This window comes from Lepidochelys kempii, chromosome 7 (assembly GCF_965140265.1).
Source record: "Lepidochelys kempii isolate rLepKem1 chromosome 7, rLepKem1.hap2, whole genome shotgun sequence".
Taxonomy (NCBI): domain Eukaryota; kingdom Metazoa; phylum Chordata; order Testudines; family Cheloniidae; genus Lepidochelys; species Lepidochelys kempii.
Window position 1 is genome coordinate 38,230,592 of NC_133262.1, and position 18,169 is coordinate 38,248,760.

Sequence of the window (18,169 nt, forward strand, 5' to 3'; positions counted from 1 at the left end):
ACAAAAAGGGGAAGACCATTGAGGGATTACACATCATCTCAGAGTGTACTGTGCACTTAGACAAAGGAAAAAGATAGGAAGTGCCCCTTTAAAATGTAAGCTCTCTGAACTGACCCTAGATGGAACTGACCTAAATCCAGGGGCGGCTCCGAATTGTCGCAGCGCCCGGAAGAGCAGCGGGGCTGCCGCCGAATTGCCACCGTGGGACACAGACTGCCGCCCCATTCTCAATGCTGCCCCAGGCACCTGCTTGGAAAGCTGGTGCCTGGAGCCAGCCCTGCCTAAGTCTCCCCTCCACCGCACATCCTCTCAGTTGAAGACTGGTGCATGAGATTTAGAGGAAGGAATGTAAGGAGTTGGTGCATTCTGATCAGAATAAAGAGAGTGAGTTACAGTTCTGTAATTGATACTGGACAGAAAGTCTACACATGACTGCATATACATATATAGAGGTGTGTGCACAAAACTCACCACTGACACAAAGCCTCCCAAACCCCAAAATCTCAATGTTTTGTGACAAATGTTTTTCCATTTTTTCCAGCATTTTTTTCCCTTTTTTGTGAAAATGAAAGGCAGCTTTTGCATGTTTAAAAAAATTTTCCTAGTAAACACTACAAAATGGAAAGTTTCTTTCTTGGGAAAATACATAATAACGTATGATTTTGTCCAGAAAGTGACATTTTGCTCTGCAAAGCTATGCTAAAAGTTCCCTTTGAATCACATTAGCAAGTACTACCAAAACATAAGTTTTCTCATCTGAATATTCAGAAATCAAAAACTGCTATTAAATCTCATTGTATATATTACAAGTGAAGTCTTTGCTCCACTGAAGTCAATGGGAATTTTTGCCATTGACTTCAATGGGCCACTGTTTCACCCTGAAAGTGGAGCTCTTCCTGTGTCCTCCTTCTAAGAGATTGACTTAGGGCAAACAAAGGGACATGGTGCACATCCTGTTATCTGGCCCATACACTAAAAAGTGGCTTAAACGAGGTTTCTTGTCAGCTGAACATTTGAAGAACACACTTCCGTGTACCTCTGCATTCCTATAGGCTGCTATAAAAAAGATGGAGAAAAATTTCTCTCTCTTGCCACAGAGGACAGGACAAGAAGCAATGGGTTCAAACTACAGCATAACAGATTTAGATTCAATCTCAGAAAAAAAAACTTCCTAACTGCAAGCACAGTAGGACAATAGAACAGACGGCCTAGGGAAGTCACGGAAGCTCCTTCATTGGAGGTTTTCAAAAAGAGTCTGGATAGCCATCTGTCTTGGATGGTTTAGACACCACAAATCCTGCATTTTGGCAGAGGGTTAGATTAAATGGCCCGGCCCTGGCCCTTCTAACCCTATGGTTCTATGATTCTAGATGATCTACACCGGTCCAAATATTTAATAGGCTTCAGACAGTGGAGTTTAAAAAAAGGGTGAGATATAGTTAACCAAAAGACTGCCACAGGAGTTGCATAATTTTTCACTTATTTATGACAAAGAATGTAAGCAGAAACATAGTTATATGTTTTAATAAAATTAAAAAGGATAAACATAGTAAAACAATCATTATTATTTTCAATGCAGTAGTTCCTGCGGCAGGATAAGAGCTTTTCAGACACACAAGATGACACAGTTCCAGCCCCAAAAGGCTTCCAATTGAAAAAGTTTGCTCCAGGGGTAAGTGGGGATTTTATACTAGATTTCAGCATGGAAAACCATTTTTTCTTTATGACACTTTTCAAACTCCACAGGGAAAAATTCACAATAGTATAGTACTTGTGACTGATCAGTGATGTTTCAATCATCTTCAAAACACAAAGAAAATATTTATACAGGTACACTGCCATGCACATATTACAACAGATGATCTGTTTTCATTTAGGTCCTGATCCTGCACTGGGCCCAATGTGAAATTCACTTCAGTATAGTGTCAACAAATCTAATAATTAATCTATGGGGACAAGAAGGAATGTTTAAAGAAAACTGGAAACAAATTAAAGTTGTCAGTGCTAAGTAGTTCTAGTTCTACACTATCCTGGCAATTCCATTAGGTTGCCACACCCATAACAATGGTAACAATTTACTGAAGAGAACCTTTGTCAGCTCGCTGTTATACTTGCTCACACACAAGTGTCACAACTGGGTTTCGTCACACTGCCAGGTTGCTTTCTTTCTTGATGTTGACTGCAGAGAATTTGAGGCCTGTCTCATGAATCAGAATTCCTTGTAGTGGGGATACCACATGTGGGCAAGTACAGCTACAGAGAAAAGTATCTCCTCTTACTCAAGCATTTTAGTAAGGAATTCCAGTTAATTCTTCCCTTCAAGGGTTACACCTTCTTATGCTTTATTCAGGTGTTCTTTTGTTTGTTTATTTTGTTTTTCAAACTTACCTGACAACTTTGGTGCCATTACGGAATGCTTGGATGTCTACGGCATAACTGCCCTCAGCATGGGCTATCAAGTTGATCTCTGAAAATTGTGCCTATGAAAAAAGACTCAGATAAGTCAACCTGCTTTTATTTTACCCATATTTTAACTAACTTCCTTCTCTTTATTTTAAACATAACTAGTATTGAAAACAAATACTTTTCACCTAAAAAAGTCAGGCATATTCACATCACCACAAGTTTGCCACAGTTCTAACATATTAAAAGAAAAAATGGGTTACAGCATGAATATATCCATGGTAAGGGCCTATCTGGGGCTCATACACAGGATGAGCATATTTCCTTCTTCATCTCTGTATCAAAGGTTGATATTTATTTTTGCTCTGTGTGGTATTTCAGTGGAAAATTAATAGACAGACTACTTAAAGTTATAGCCTATGTTGTCCAGAAACCATATTACCAAACTATGAATTAGAGGCAAATACCATACGTAAACAGAGCACCTGCTTACAGCATGTGTATCAATGTCCCTACATATACACACTTTTTCTGTATTATGTGCATTTATTCTTCTTCTAAAGAGGTTCCACATCAAGTATCCTATGCACAACACTATACAGTCATGATTCACAAATGCAGAATTTCTCTTAGAAAGATATTTTCGCACACTAGAAATGTGACATTTACAAGGACAATAATTCAATTCCATACTGTTCGTGAGTAAAGTGACACTGTGATCCCTCAGTTATTTGAAATAAAAGGACAGGATGTTTTTCATATATGTCGTGTCTTTCATCTACATAGACTCTCATAGCTCTTTATTATAACACTGACCAGCAGAATAATGGAAATGCCCCCAGCTATAATGTTTTGGTTCGATAAATGAAGGCATCTTTGCTGTCCCAGATACCAATACAGAAAGCATCAGAAGGCTCACTGAAAACTGGAGTCAATGGAAGTTTGCCTGAGTAAACCCTGTGTAAGAGCCTCAGAGCTTGGCCATGCAAAGTGCTGACTAATCTGACCCAATCCATCAAAGCACTTAAGCATGTGCTTAACTTTAAGCATGTGACTAGCCCATTGAATCTAAACACACGCTTAAGAGCTCTGATGGATAGGGGCCAGAATGCTCTGGACCTTGCTGGATGAAGCCCTTGGCACATAGTTTTTAAATTAAATTGATAACATACACACTTTACAATGGCAATGTCGGAAGTTATGAATATACATCTGTCAGGATTCCCTCCCCACTCTGAACTCTAGGGTACAGATGTGGGGACCCGCATTAACCAGCTTAGGTTAAAAATTTCCCCAATGCACAAATCCTTCCTTGTCCTTAGATGGGTACTGCTGCCACCACCAAGCGAGTTAGACAAAGATTCAGGAAAAGGACCACTTGGAGTTCCTGTTTCCCTAAAATATCCCCCCTTCGTCCCCTTTCCTGGGGAGGCTTGAAAATAATATACCAACCAAATAGGTAAACAAGGTGAGCACAGACCAGCCCCTTGGGTTTTTAGGACACTAAAAACCAACCAGGTTCTTAAAAGCAGAACTTTATTATAAAGAAAATGTAAAACAAGGACCTCTGTAAAATCAGGATGGAAGGTAATTTTACAGGGTAATCAGATTCAAAACACAGAGGATTCCCCTCTAGGCAAAACTTTAAAGTTACCAAAAAAAAAAAAAAAACAACACCAGGAATTAACCTCCCTCTTAGCCTAGGGAAAATTCACAAGCTACAACAAAAGATAATCTAACACGTTTCCTTCCTATTACTTACAATTTGTAATCTTAGATGGTTAATTCAGACATAGCTTTAGGAGATGTATTTTCCCTGCCCTGGTTCCTTACTGACCCAGAGAGAACACAAAGAAAAAAAACCAAAAAACTTTCCCCCACAGATTTGAAAGTATCTTCTCCCCTTATTGGTCCTTTTGCTCAGGTGCCAACCAGGTTATTTGAGCTTCTTAACCCTTTACAGGTAAAGGAAGGATTTTATGCTACCCTTAGCTGTATGTTTATGATAACATCTAAGAACTGAGGCTGTTATAGAAACAATAATTCAGAATATGTTTAATTTGATACTTGCTTCTAATCTTTCTGATTCATTAATCAGGTTAAAACGACCAATTCCAGTGGCTTGCTTCCTCAAAGTATCCTAATCATGTGTTTTGCCATTGAATTAAAAATTTGACAAGTGCTAGAAAGGTTTATTTTTCTATACAATGACTGGGCTTAAGTGCTCCAGTGGACACTGGGCCAAATTCTTGACATCTATTTTGGAAAGAAGGAAAAAGATTTCACAGTACAGCAAAGTGCTCTAATATTCAGAACAACTATGAACAGGATTCTCATCTCACCGGAGTTTGTCCGTAAGGTGCAACATGCCCTCCAATTTCTGTGTATAACTGTGTGTAACAAATGCAGCAAGTAGTAAGGCAAATGTGACACTGAGAACCACCTCCTGCTCAGCACTCAGTGGCGATGGGGATTGAGACTGTACCCCATCTATCTTTTTGTTAGACTACATTTTCTCTGGGCCCTCCATGAACTTGTGTGCTCCAGTGCCAATACAGGGAGAAGTCTACAATTTTCTTGCAGTTTCCAAGTCCTGCATTTCCACAGTATGCTGTTTGCTCAGTGTCTGAACCCTCTACCTGCATTATGATGTTCAGGAAGTCCAACATGCTGATAATGCACTGCTGGCAGTTACTAACTATAAAATATTAAAATGGTGTCAGTGACTCAGGTTAATTGCACAGTAGAAAACTTCTGTTACCATGGGATTAGTAGGGTCCACAAAAACAAAAAATTCCTCAAACTTTCACTGTCCCATCCACAAAAAGCAGGTCCCGACTCTGCAACAGACTCTGTGCCAAGAGGATCCTTGAGCCTGTGTGCTGCTCCAGATGATTTCAATGTGTCAGCACACCAGGGATGCCAGGAGTTCGGTTTTCAACTGGAATGCCCAGTTGAAAAGGAACCCTGGCAGCTCCAGTCAGCACTGCTGACCGGGCCGTTAAAAGTATGGTTGGTGGTGCAGCAGGGCTAAGACAGGCTCCCTGCCTGCCCTGGCTCCACGCAGCTTCCGGAAGCGGTGGCATGTCCTCCCTCCAGTTCTTAGATGCAGGGGGACTCAGGGGGCTCCGCACACTGCCCCCAACCAGAGTGCTGGCTCTGCAGCTCCCACTGGTTGGTAAGCGCCAACCCCCTGCCAATCTCCTGCACCTCAACCTCTGCCCCAGCCCTGAGCCCCCTCCCACACCCAAAATCCCTCATGGAGCCTGCACCCTACACCTCCACCCACACATTAACCCCCTGCACCAGCCCAGAGCCCCCTCCTGCACTCCAAACCCCTTGACCCCAGCCCAGAACCCCCTCCTGCACACCAAACCCCTCATCCCAGCCCCACCCATAGCCTGCACCCCCTGCACCCGAACCCTCTGCCCCAGCCTAGAGCCCCCTTCCACACTTGGAACCCCACAGCCTCACCCCCAAGCTCAGAGCCCCCTCATGTACCCCCAAACCTCACCCCCATCCAGAGCCGTCACCCTCACCCTCTCCTGCACCCCAACCCCCTGTCCCAGTCCGGTGAAAATGAGCAAGTGAGTGAGGGTAGGGGAGAGCAGGTGACGGACGGAGGGGAGATGGAGTGAGTGGGGGGCCAGGCAGGGCAAGGGTGTTCGGTATTCTGCAATCAGAAAGTTGGCAACCTTACTCCACACGGGTAATGCTTGTGTGACTTGAACTACAGGATTGGATGTATATCTGAACTATATTTTAGGTCCAGATAATATGCTTCCTTTTTCCCTAACCCCAACAACACTCCTGCAGATCCCCACAAGACTTTCCATGCTTCTGAGTTAAAAATGTGGATCAGATCCTCAGCTGGCATAAAGCAATGTGGTTACATTCAAGTCAGTAGAGCTATGTTGGATTTACATTAGCTGAGAACCTGGCTCGTGATGTTTTGTTCTCTCAGGGCCCTATTCAAAAGATTCCAGAGACAAAACAATCCCTTTTATGTGACAACAAAATATGGAAAAGATTCATGGCTACAGTCCCTTTTATAAACAGTCACTGAAAGCATGCAAAGAATGTGTTTATTGCCCTTTTCAGAAATCCAATTCAAGTGAAATCTGTATAAATCTTCTAAGGGTCTGCAGATATATATGGCTTTACCCCATATTTTAGAAGTGCTAAAACTGCACTGGGGTACATGTACATTTTAAAATTAAGACAGCAATAGCGTGAACCAGAAAAAGCCAACATTCAGTCCCACTCATCCTTTGGGAAATCAGTTGTCTGTAGCTAACCCTTCTGATCATTTCATATTTTTACCACTATGCAAAGCTATGATGATACTCTAGTAAGAGCTGCATTAAAATAAAAATGAATACTTGAAATTTTTATTGCAGTCTCCTGAGGCTGCATCCCAGGGCCTTAGAAAGGGTTGGGATGATCAGGCACAGCAGTGAAGGGACCAGAATCATGACACTGGACTATAATGTGCCATGTCACCACCACAAGGACATTAGAACAGTTAATGGGGGGTGGGCACTTAAGGCCCCCCCCAAAGTACCCCTCCAATTAAATAAGTTTGTTCTTGCCACATTCATAATTCACAACAAAATTTAACAGTAGCAAAATTTTCATGAAGCTTTTGGCATTGCTTAAGAAATTCCATAAAAGAAGAGCTAGCAAATTCACATGCTATTTAACCCACTTACACACTCTCAATTTTCAAGGGACTATATAGAAAATGATAAATAAATATTTGTAACATCTAGAGTAAATAGTTTAGTTACCTGTTCAACTTTGATGTCATATTCCCCATGGACCTTTTTCCCACGAAAGCACTTGACCCTGGAAAAAGAAAAATGTCACTAAGTTATGTACAGTAATACATGCAAATTAGTGTACTTGAGAAAGGACATGTAACAATAGTCAGTAGCCAGGTTTAGTTTTCAAATGATTTTCTGTATATTATAAATATATATACATAACAGATTATTACACATTGGTCTATTTTACATACCCATATTCTCACACCAGCCACCTCCTCTCTTTCTTTCCATCATGGTACATAGAAAAATCAGTTTGCTTCCACCACAAGAGGTATCCCTAATGTTGTTGTTATAACACAATTTAATCCATATATATTATAATAATAAAATGGTTACTGACAACAAGATGTGATCCTGCTTCCATTAAAGACAATGGCAAAATCCCATTTACTTTCATGCAAACAAGGGCCCTAGAATGAATCATGTCAATCTGTATGTTCTCAGTTTACTCAGAAGCCTATTCTATGACAAACTCTGCAAAATCCTGCTCAAAATGTCAAAGAGTTGTGATCTGCCTTTTAAATGAACTTTCAGTGATGACCCTAGATGTGGCACTCAATGAACATCTGGGTGACCAATTTACAACACTATCACATCAACCTACCCTACCTCAAATATATTTATATTCCACTAGAGACAAAATAGGACTAACACATTTTGACAATGTGTTCCTCTGTATTTGTTGTTTATCTACTTAGCTTTGCTTTTTTTTGGAAGATATTTTTGGAGGAGGATTTTACTTCAAATTGGCATCCTAAACAGTCTTCTCTTACAAAGACTGTTAATTTTATTTCTTAAATAGCCTATGTAGTTATTTTAAAAACTTTATGCCTTGGATTCCAATTAGAATTTCATATTCATAGCTCTTAAAGTAAGAAAACCAAAGGCATATACCAACACTATAATACTGTTCCTCCTTCTTCCTACATCAGTGTCTCGTTTGATACCAGTGTTGCCCCGCTGCTGAGTGGGAGCAGTTGTCTAGGGCCTTGCAGGTTAGTTTCTAGTGGAGGAGAAATCAGAAAGGCAGAGTCTGGGTATATTCCAAATGTTATTTGCTTTATTTATACACATATACAAGTCTTGAAATGAGATGATCAAATAGCAATGACTTCTTATAGGCATCTCAGTTCAACACCGATCCCCTGACTCTCAAGGAACAACTCTGCCTCAAGAACTGACTCTAAACATAGATCAAACTCTTCTGCTGCTCAAGCAGTTCCCACTACATAACCCACCACACCACCACAGAATGTCTTCCCAAGAGTCAAAACTTGCTTTCACAATAAAAAAAAGAACTTGGGACAAATTGTTTAACTGACACCTGCCACAACAACACTTATTACACTAAAATCTTTCTTACTGAGAAAAAACAATTAAGAAATGGATTTTGTATAGCAAGCAGCTAATTAATTAACCTTGCCCCAATTATTCTCTGAAACTTCGCCACAGTAGCAAAGCAAACTCAGGTTGTCTTAATGTACTGTATCGTCCAGAAGATGACAGCAAATCCAAGGAACCCATAAGTCCTGGAAAAAAACTATAACAGGTACATATCAGAACAGAAGGCCTGATTTTCAAAAGATGCAGAGCATAGCCACAGGTGCACAGCTCCTCAGAAAAAGATCTTAGGTGTACAACAGTGTGTAGCTTAATTGTCCAGACAGGTTCCCATTAGAAAATTAGGGACTTAGCTTTTATAAAATGCTAACAGCCTATTCCTGCTCCACAGACTCCAATTGCAAAACTCCTGTTGATTTCATTAGGAGCAGGAAGGGGTTCTGTTCAGTCATGGATGAGGTATATATGATATGTGATACAGTGTAAAATGATTTTAATTTAAATAGAACTACGTTGGTTCCAGAAATTAATGTTACAACAAGTCTGCCTTTTGGCATACTGAAATATAAGTTTATAACACGATTCAGCTTTATGAATAAGTTTCAAAAGACCATTTAAAGATATCTCCAGTCTCACATTGTTTTCTCTAACAAATGCCAAGAACTGATTAATTCCATTGCTGAGGAAATGGAACTAAAAGTTTGTAAAATCGTTTTTTTTTTAAAGTTCATCTTTCAAAGAAACAGCAGGAGTCATTTATTTCTCTAGATGACTGGGATCTATTTTATATATTGGCACATGTACTACATCTCAATTTAGGTTAAATACTGTCCATTAGATTCATCTTTTCTTTTTAAACATCCTTTGGATGAGGCAATCATTAAACAACTGATCTCTGGCATGATTCACATTTCAACAAATGACTTCAGCTTTGAAAATAAACAGTAATAGTAAGTGCTAAGTGATGCCATCTGGAGCCTGACAACAAATGTTAAACATGATGGAACTGGAAATACTTAAAGTGACTTAATTCCATAGTAGCATTAAAAACTGCAATGTGCCATACATATGCGCTCTCGACATTTTACTGAGAGAGTCTGCTCTGAATCTCACCAAAACATACATTATGGTCATGGATCCCTAGTATCAGATGACTAAACACTGGGCAATTTTTAATGTGTTTATTGACTGTGCACTAGGACCTAATTCAAATTTAACTACCCCTCAAATCACAGAAAATGCAGTACCACCCTACCTTAATTATTCCCAGCAACCTTCATAAATGACATGACTGCACATTTCTTAAGACAATTATTAAATTTATGTTCTTGTAGTAAAAAAAGGGGGTGGAAAGAATTAGCTCATACTATGGTGGTGGTGGTCTATTTACAAAGTTTCGCTTACGTACAGTTGGAAATTCCCACAGTCTTATCACTTTTGGCAGAGTGTGAATCTCTCCATCTCAGCTACTGACACATTTCCGTGGAAAATCAGGTGAGACCAAGGCTAGGATTTCTAAACTGGGTATTTTTTTTAAGAGAGTATTGTTAGCTGTCAGATTAACAAAACATACTGCATCAGAAGAAAGTAAAAAATAAAAACTCAGTGTTGATAGTGTAATGCGCAAGCGTGGAGGGGAGAAGAATGATGGATACTTTTTTCTTTCTCTATTAAATTCACTTTATAAACAGTTGCTTGCCAGAACGTAATGTACAGGAAATGGACAGGTATTAATACTAATGTCCTCTACTGAAGTTGTCAGCATCAGCACTTACATACAGGATCTTCTGAAAATGAGCAAAAATATTTACACATTTCATACTCTGGGTAAAATCTCACTTATTTAAAATCACACAACTCTGCAATATAGTTGTCAGAGATGCAGCTGAATGTGAACTCAGTACTAGCTATGCAGCTTTGGCAACAGCAATAAATGAAGTAGTGAAAATTTTAAAATATGCTGAATAAATAAGGGAGAGAAGGTGGGTAAGGTAACATCTTTTATCAGACCAACTTCGGTTCATGAAAGAGACAATTTTTCAAGCTCACACAGAGCTCTTCTTCAGGTGAGCTCTACGTAAGCTCAAAAGCTTGACTCTCTCACCAACAGAAGTTGGTCCAATAAAATATATTACCTCACCTACCTTAACTCTCATATATGCTGGGACCAACATGACTACAACACCACCACTGCGAACACCACCTGGATAAATAACAAAGCCCTGCAATGTTTTCCTTTTAACACAGGGACATTACATTGGACCCTCAAATTATGAAAACAAGAATATACATTTCTATAGCACCTTATCATATCACAAAGCATCCCCTATAGAGCAAGAAAGCATGAAAACTGGCCCTGATTACAAACCAAAACTAAGGTATTGATTAAACAGAAGAATAGCAGGGTTCCCTTCTGGGGGGAGAAATGGACAATATGAAGATACATGTATTTTCCTGAGTCAGTTTTGCAAACCACAATAGTCCAACCTCCAGTAACTGCAAGTCACCACTCAAACCCTTATATTACCTAATTAATGCAATTGTTACATAATGATGAATGAGAAGGTTGCACCTATCATCAATGTTCAGATTTTAAAATTATTTAAGACTGAAGTACAAGTCGCAGAGGTCTTGGATAGACATACTCTATATTTTAACATCTATTCCGCATAGAAAACAATAGATCTTTGGACATAAGTATAACTTTAAAAAATATAGTCTAGGGACCTAGTCCTGCAAACTTTATGCTCAAACTTAACATTGTGCATGTGAGTAGTCCCTTGGAGTCCACTCTAGTGCATGAAGTTACACATGTGTGCAAAGCAGAAATGAGGCTTAAAATGATATAAATGGTAATTAGACGGAGATTTTCCGAAGTCCTCATTGTTGGACTACTTCTGACCCCAAATGAAGACACTGGCCGTTGACTTCAGTGGGGGAAAGTTAAGGCAATGTTGAATGCTTCAGAAAATGTGACCCTCTTCTATCTTGCTGACCACTAACATCTCATTGCTTCCTTATACTCTCCTGCACTGGTCTGTCTGTATCTATTTGTTGTTTCTTGTCTTAGACTGTAAGCTCTCTGGGACATGAACTCTTTTTGTTCTGTGATGGTACAGTGCCTAGTGCAATACGGTCTTGTCCACATCTGGGGCACCTGGGTGCTAAAATAATACAAATGAAATAATATTAATAGTAATAAATAATAAAACCACCTAATGCTGTTAGGGACTCCAGTGCATCCTTTATGTGCTTCTTTATTAACTTGTGCTAACTCTATACACATTCTTTTTAGTTACAGTTTTGCTGACTAATCTCATTTTTTACATTACATTTCAATACTTATAAACCTAGAGTAGAGGTCACTTAGCCCTGGTCTACACTAGGACTTTAGGTCGAATTTAGCAGCGTTAAATCGATGTAAACCTGCACCCGTCCACACAATGAAGCCCTTTATTTCGACTTAAAGGGCTCTTAAAATCGATTTCCTTACTCCACCCCTGACAAGTGGATTAGCGCTTAAATCGACATTGCCGGCTCGAATTTGGGGTACTGTGGACACAATTCGATGGTATTGGCCTCCGGGAGCTATCCCAGAGTGCTCCATTATGACCGCTCTGGACAGCACTCTCAACTCAGATGCACTGGCCAGGTAGACAGGAAAAGAACCGCGAACTTTTGAATCTCATTTCCTGTTTGGCCAGCGTGGCAAGCTGCAGGTGACTATGCAGAGCTCATCAGCACAGGTGACCATGATGGAGTCCCAGAATCGCAAAAGAGCTCCAGCATGGACTGAACGGGAGGTACGGGATCTGATCGCTGTTTGGGGAGAGGAATCCGTGCTATCAGAACTCCGTTCCAGTTTTCGAAATGCCAAAACCTTTGTCAAAATCTCCCAGGGCATGAAGGACAGAGGCCATAACAGGGACCCGAAGCAGTGCCGCGTGAAACTGAAGGAGCTGAGGCAAGCCTACCAGAAAACCAGAGAGGCGAACAGCCGCTCTGGGTCAGAGCCCCAAACATGCTGCTTCTATGATGAGCTGCATGCCATTTTAGGGGGTTCAGCCACCACTACCCCAGCCGTGTTGTTTGACTCCTTCAATGGAGATGGAGGCAATACGGAAGCAGGTTTTGGGGACGAAGAAGATGAGGAGGAGGAGGAGGTTGTAGATAGCTCACAGCAGGCAAGCGGAGAAACCGGTTTTCCCGACAGCCAGGAACTGTTTCTCACCCTAGACCTGGAGCCAGTACCCCCCGAACCCACCCAAGGCTGCCTCCTGGACCCAGCAGGCGGAGAAGGGACCTCTGGTGAGTGTACCTTTTAAAATACTATACATGGTTTAAAAGCAAGCATGTGAAAGGATTACTTTGCCCTGGCATTTGCGGTTCTCCTAGATGTAGTCCTAAAGCCTTTGCAAAAGGTTTCTGGGGAGGGCAGCCTTATTGCGTCCTTCATGGTAGGACACTTTACCACTCCAGGCCAGTAACACGTACTCGGGAATCATTGTACAACAAAGCATTGCAGTGTATGTTTGCTGGCATTCAAACAACATTCGTTCTTTATCTCTCTGTGTTATCCTCAGGAGAGTGAGATATAATTCATGGTCACCTGGTTGAAATAGAGTGCTTTTCTTCAGGGGACACTCAGAGGAGCCCATTCCTGCTGGGCTGTTTGCCTGTGGCTAAACAGAAATGTTCCCCGCTGTTAGCCACAGGGAGGGGGGAAGGTTGAGGGGGTAGTCACGCGGTGGGAGGAGGCAAAATGCGACCTTGTAACAAAAGCACATGTGCTATGTATGTAATGTTAACAGCAAGGTTTACCCTGAAAGAGTGCAGCCACTGTTTTGTAAAATGTGTCTTTTTAAATACGGCTGTCCCTTTCTTTTTCTCCACCAGCTGCATGTGTTTCAATGATCACAGGATCTTCTCCTTCCCAGAGGCTAGTGAAGCTTAGAAAGAAAAAAAAAACGCACTCGCGATGAAATGTTCTCCGAGCTCATGCTGTCCTCCCACACTGACAGAGCACAGACGAATGCATGGAGGCAAATAATGTCAGAGTGCAGGAAAGCACAAAATGACCGGGAGGAGAGGTGGCGGGCTGAAGAGAGTAAGTGGCGGGCTGAAGAGAGGGCTGAAGCTCAAATGTGGCGGCAGTATGATGAGAGGAGGCAGGATTCAATGCTGAGGCTGCTGCAGGACCAAATCAGTATGCTCCAGTGTATGGTTGAGCTGCAGCAAAGGCAGCTGGAGCACAGATTGCCACTACAGCCCCTGTGTAACCAACCGCCCTCCTCCCCAAGTTCCATAGCCTCCACACCCAGACGCCCAAGAATGCGGTGGGGGGGCCTCCGGCCAACCAGCCACTCCACCACAGAGGATTGCCCAAAAAAAAGAAGGCTGGCATTCAATAAATTTTAAAGTTGTAAACTTTTAAAGTGCTGTGCTTAAAGTGCTGTGTGGCATTTTCCTTCCCTCCTCCAACACCCCTCCTGGGCTACCTTGGTAGTCATCCCCCTATTTGTGTGATGAATGAATAAAGAATGCATGAATGTGAAGCAACAATGACTTCATTGCCTCTGCAAGCGGTGATTGAAGGGAGGAGGGGCGGGTGGTTAGCTTACAGGGAAGTAGAGTGAACCAAGGGGCGGGGGGTTTCATCAAGGAGAAACAAACAGAACTTTCACACCGTAGCCTGGCCAGGCATGAAACTGGTTTTCAAACCTTCTCTGATGCGTACCGCGCCCTCCTGTGCTCTTCTAACCACCCTGGTGTCTGGCTGCGCGTAACCAGCAGCCAGGCGATTTGCCTCAACCTCCCACCCCGCCATAAACATCTCCCCCTTACTCTCACAGATATTGTGGAGCACATAGCAAGCAGTAATAACAGTGGGAATATTGGTTTCGCTGAGGTCTAAGCGAGTCAGTAAACTGCGCCAGCGCGCCTTTAAACGTCCAAATGCACATTCTACCACCATTCTGCACTTGCTCAGCCTGTAGTTGAACAGCTCCTGACTACTGTCCAGGCTGCCTGTGTATGGCTTCATGAGCCATGGCATTAAGGGGTAGGCTGGGTCCCCAAGGATACATATAGGCATTTCAACATCCCCAACAGTTATTTTCTGGTCTGGGAATAAAGTCCTTTCCTGCAGCTTTTGAAACAGACCAGAGTTCCTGAAGATGCGAGCATCATGCACCTTTCCCGGCCATCCCACGTTGATGTTGGTGAAACGTCCCTTGTGATCCACCAGAGCTTGCAGCACTATCGAAAAGTACCCCTTGCGGTTTATGTACTCGGCGGCTTGGTGCTCCGGTGCCAAGATAGGGATATGGGTTCCGTCTATAGCCCCACCACAGTTAGGGAATCCCATTGCAGCAAAGCCATCCACTATGACCTGCACATTTCCCAGGGTCACTACCCTTGATATCAGCAGATCTTTGATTGCGTGGGCTACTTGCATCACAGCAGCCCCCACAGTAGATTTGCCCACTCCAAATTGATTCCCAACTGACCAGTCGCTGTCTGGCGTTGCAAGCTTCCACAGGGCTATTGCCACTCGCTTCTCAACTGTGAGGGCTGCTCTCATCTTGGTATTCATGCGCCTAAGGGCAGGGGAAAGCAAGTCACAAAGTTCCATGAAAGTGCCCTTACGCATGCGAAAGTTTTGCAGCCACTGGGAATCGTCCCAGACCTGCAACACTATGCGGTCCCACCAGTCTGTGCTTGTTTCCCGAGCCCAGAATCGGCGTTCCACAGCATGAACCTGGCCCATTAGCACTGTCAAGGTTCCTCCCCCACTCTGAACTCTAGGGTACAGATGTGGGGACCTGCATGAAAAACCTCCTAAGCTTATCTTTACCAGCTTAGGTCAAAACTTCCCCAAGGTACAAAATATTACCCCCGTTATCCTTGGAATGGCCGCTACCACCACCAAACTAATACTGGTTACTGGGGAAGAGCTGTTTGGACGCGTCCTTCCCCCCAAAATACTTCCCAAAACCTTGCACCCCACTTCCTGGACAAGGTTTGGTAAAAAGCCTCACCAATTTGCCTAGGTGACTACAGACCCAGACCCTTGGATCTTAAGAACAATGAACAATCCTCCCAACACTTGCACCCCCCCTTTCCTGGGAAATGTTGGATAAAAAGCCTCACCAATTTGCATAGGTGACCACAAACCCAAACCCTTGGATCTGAGAACAATGAAAAAGCATTCAGTGTTTTACAAGAAGACTTTTAATAAAAAATAGAAGTAAATAGAAATAAAGAAATCCCCCCTGTAAAATCAGGATGGTATATATCTTACAGGGTAATTAGATTCAAAAACATAGAGAACCCCTCTAGGCAAAACCTTAAGTTACAAAAAAGATACACAGACAGAAATAGTTATTCTATTCAGCACAATTCTTTTCTCAGCCATTTAAAGAAATCATAATCTAACACATACCTAGCTAGATTACTTACTAAAAATTCTAAGACTCCATTCCTGTTCTGTCCCCGGCCAAGACGACTACAGACAGACACACAAACCCTTTGTTTCTCTCCCTCCTCCCAGCTTTTGAAAGTATCTTGTCTCCTCATTGGTCATTTTGGTCAGGTGCCAGCGAGGTTACCTTTAGCTTCTTAACCCTTTACAGGTGAGAGGAGCTTTCCCCTGGCCAGGAGGGATTTCAAAGGGGTTTACCCTTCCCTTTATATTTATGACACGCCCCCCAAATCTCAGCTAGGGTGAAACACTGGCTGGGATTTCTTCCTGGAGCTCTAGGAAAACAGAGTTAATAAGACACATGCATCTCTAAATATACTACCAAGTACATAAAGACTAACAATATTTTCCACATCTCAAGGACGATTTTAACCAGTTGATTCTGGGAAACTTTCACGGGAGAGTGCATCAGCCACTTTGTTAGAAGCTCCTGAGATGTGTTGGATGTTGAAATCAAAATCTTGGAGAGCTAAACTCCACCGAAGAAGTTTTCTGTTAGTTTCTTTGACGGTGTGAAGCCACTTTAGTGCAGCATGGTCGGTTTGCAGGTGGAAACGCCGTCCCCAAACATATGGGCGTAGCTTTTCCAGAGCGTAGACAATGGCATAACATTCTTTTTCAGTGACTGACCAGTTGCTTTCCCTCTCAGACAGTTTTTTGCTGAGAAACACTACAGGGTGGAATTCTTGATCAGGTCCTTTCTGCATTAAAACTGCTCCCACACCACGCTCGGATGCATCTGTGGTTACTAGGAACGGTTTGTCAAAGTCTGGGGCCCTTAGTACAGGGTCAGACATGAGTGTCGCTTTAAGCTTGTTAAAGGCCTTCTGACACCTTCCGGTCCACTGAACAGCATTTGGCTGTTTCTTTTTGGTTAGGTCTGTCAGTGGGGCAGCGATTTGGCTGTAGTGCGGTACAAATCGTCTGTAATAACCGGCCAAGCCTAAGAAGGATTGAACCTGTTTCTTTGACTTTGGGACAGGCCACTTTTGGATAGCATCCACTTTGGCCTGTAGGGGGCTGATAGTTCCTTGACCCACCTGGTGTCCAAGGTAAGTCACTCTGTTTAGGCCTATTTGACACTTCTTAGCCTTAACAGTTAGTCCTGCCTCCCTTATGCGCTCAAGGACTTTTTGTAGATGTTCCAGGTGGTCTGCCCAGGAATCCGAAAATATGGCCACATCGTCAAGGTAGGCGACTGCATATTCTCCTAATCCCGCTAGGAGACCATCTACAAGTCTTTGGAAAGTGGCGGGTGCATTTCGCAGCCCGAAAGGGAGTACATTAAATTCATACAGCCCGAGATGTGTGATGAAGGCTGACCTTTCCTTGGCAGATTCATCTAGCGGTACCTGCCAGTACCCCTTGGTTAAGTCCAAGGTAGAGATGAACTGGGCCCTTCCCAGTTTCTCTAATAGTTCATCTGTGCGTGGCATGGGATAGTTGTCTGGGCGAGTTACAGCATTTAGCTTACGGTAGTCCACGCAAAAACGTATTTCCCCATCTGGTTTGGGAACTAGAACCACTGGAGATGCCCATGCACTTTCAGAGGGGCGGATTACACCCATCTGTAACATATCCTGGATCTCCCGTTCTATAGCAGTTTTAGCTTGAGGAGACACCCGGTAAGGGTGGACCCTAATTGGGTGAGCATTACCTGTGTCAATGGAGTGGTATGCCCGTTCAGTCAGTCCTGGGGTGGCTGAGAACGTTGGCGCGTAGCTAGTGCACAGCTCCTGGATCTGCTGTCGCTGCATACGCCCAAGGGTCATGGAGAGGTTCACCTCTTCCACACCACCAGCACATTTCCCTTCGTAGTAAACACCTTCAGGCCACTCAGCGTCGTCTCCTCCCTGGGCTGTAAACTGACAAACCTTTAATTCTCTGGAATAAAAGGGCTTTAGAGAATTAATATGGTACACCTTAGGCTTTCGGTTGGAGGTGGGGAATGCTATGAGATAATTAACAGCTCCCAGGCGCTCCTGGACCACGAATGGCCCTTCCCACGATGCTTCCATTTTATGGGCCTGGAGCGCCTTTAAGACCATGACCTGGTCTCCTACTTTGAAGGAACGCTCTCTGGCATGTTTATCATACCAGGCTTTTTGCTCTT

The 18,169-nt window shown here is 42.8% G+C and overlaps 2 protein-coding genes across 9 annotated transcripts in view; one reads left to right on the forward strand and one right to left on the reverse strand.

Annotated features, from left to right (window-relative positions):
* Positions 1–18,169, reverse strand: part of SYN2 (synapsin II) — a 442,912-nt gene that overhangs the window by 195,114 nt on the left and 229,629 nt on the right. For all 8 annotated transcript variants that reach the window (XM_073352278.1, XM_073352279.1, XM_073352281.1 and 5 more), the window contains 2 exons: positions 7,194–7,251; positions 2,389–2,480 (listed from right to left, as the gene is read on the reverse strand). In XM_073352278.1, the coding sequence (XP_073208379.1) occupies positions 2,389–2,480; positions 7,194–7,251 (150 nt within the window). The remainder of the gene's footprint in view (positions 1–2,388; positions 2,481–7,193; positions 7,252–18,169) is intronic.
* On the forward strand, positions 12,299–13,697 carry LOC140915145 (myb/SANT-like DNA-binding domain-containing protein 7). The gene is made up of 2 exons (XM_073354721.1): positions 12,299–12,881; positions 13,470–13,697. The coding sequence occupies exons 1-2, from the start codon at positions 12,299–12,301 to the stop codon at positions 13,553–13,555; spliced, it is 669 nt and encodes a 222-aa protein (XP_073210822.1). The 3' UTR covers positions 13,556–13,697.

Bases quoted from the DNA above. Each gene is read 5' to 3' on its own strand.
- LOC140915145 (XM_073354721.1), top strand. From the start codon at position 12,299: ATGCAGAGCTCATCAGCACAGGTGACCATGATGGAGTCCCAGAATCGC. The intron at 12,882-13,469 runs GTGAGTGTACCT...TTTCTCCACCAG, and splicing joins AGGCGGAGAAGGGACCTCTG to CTGCATGTGTTTCAATGATC.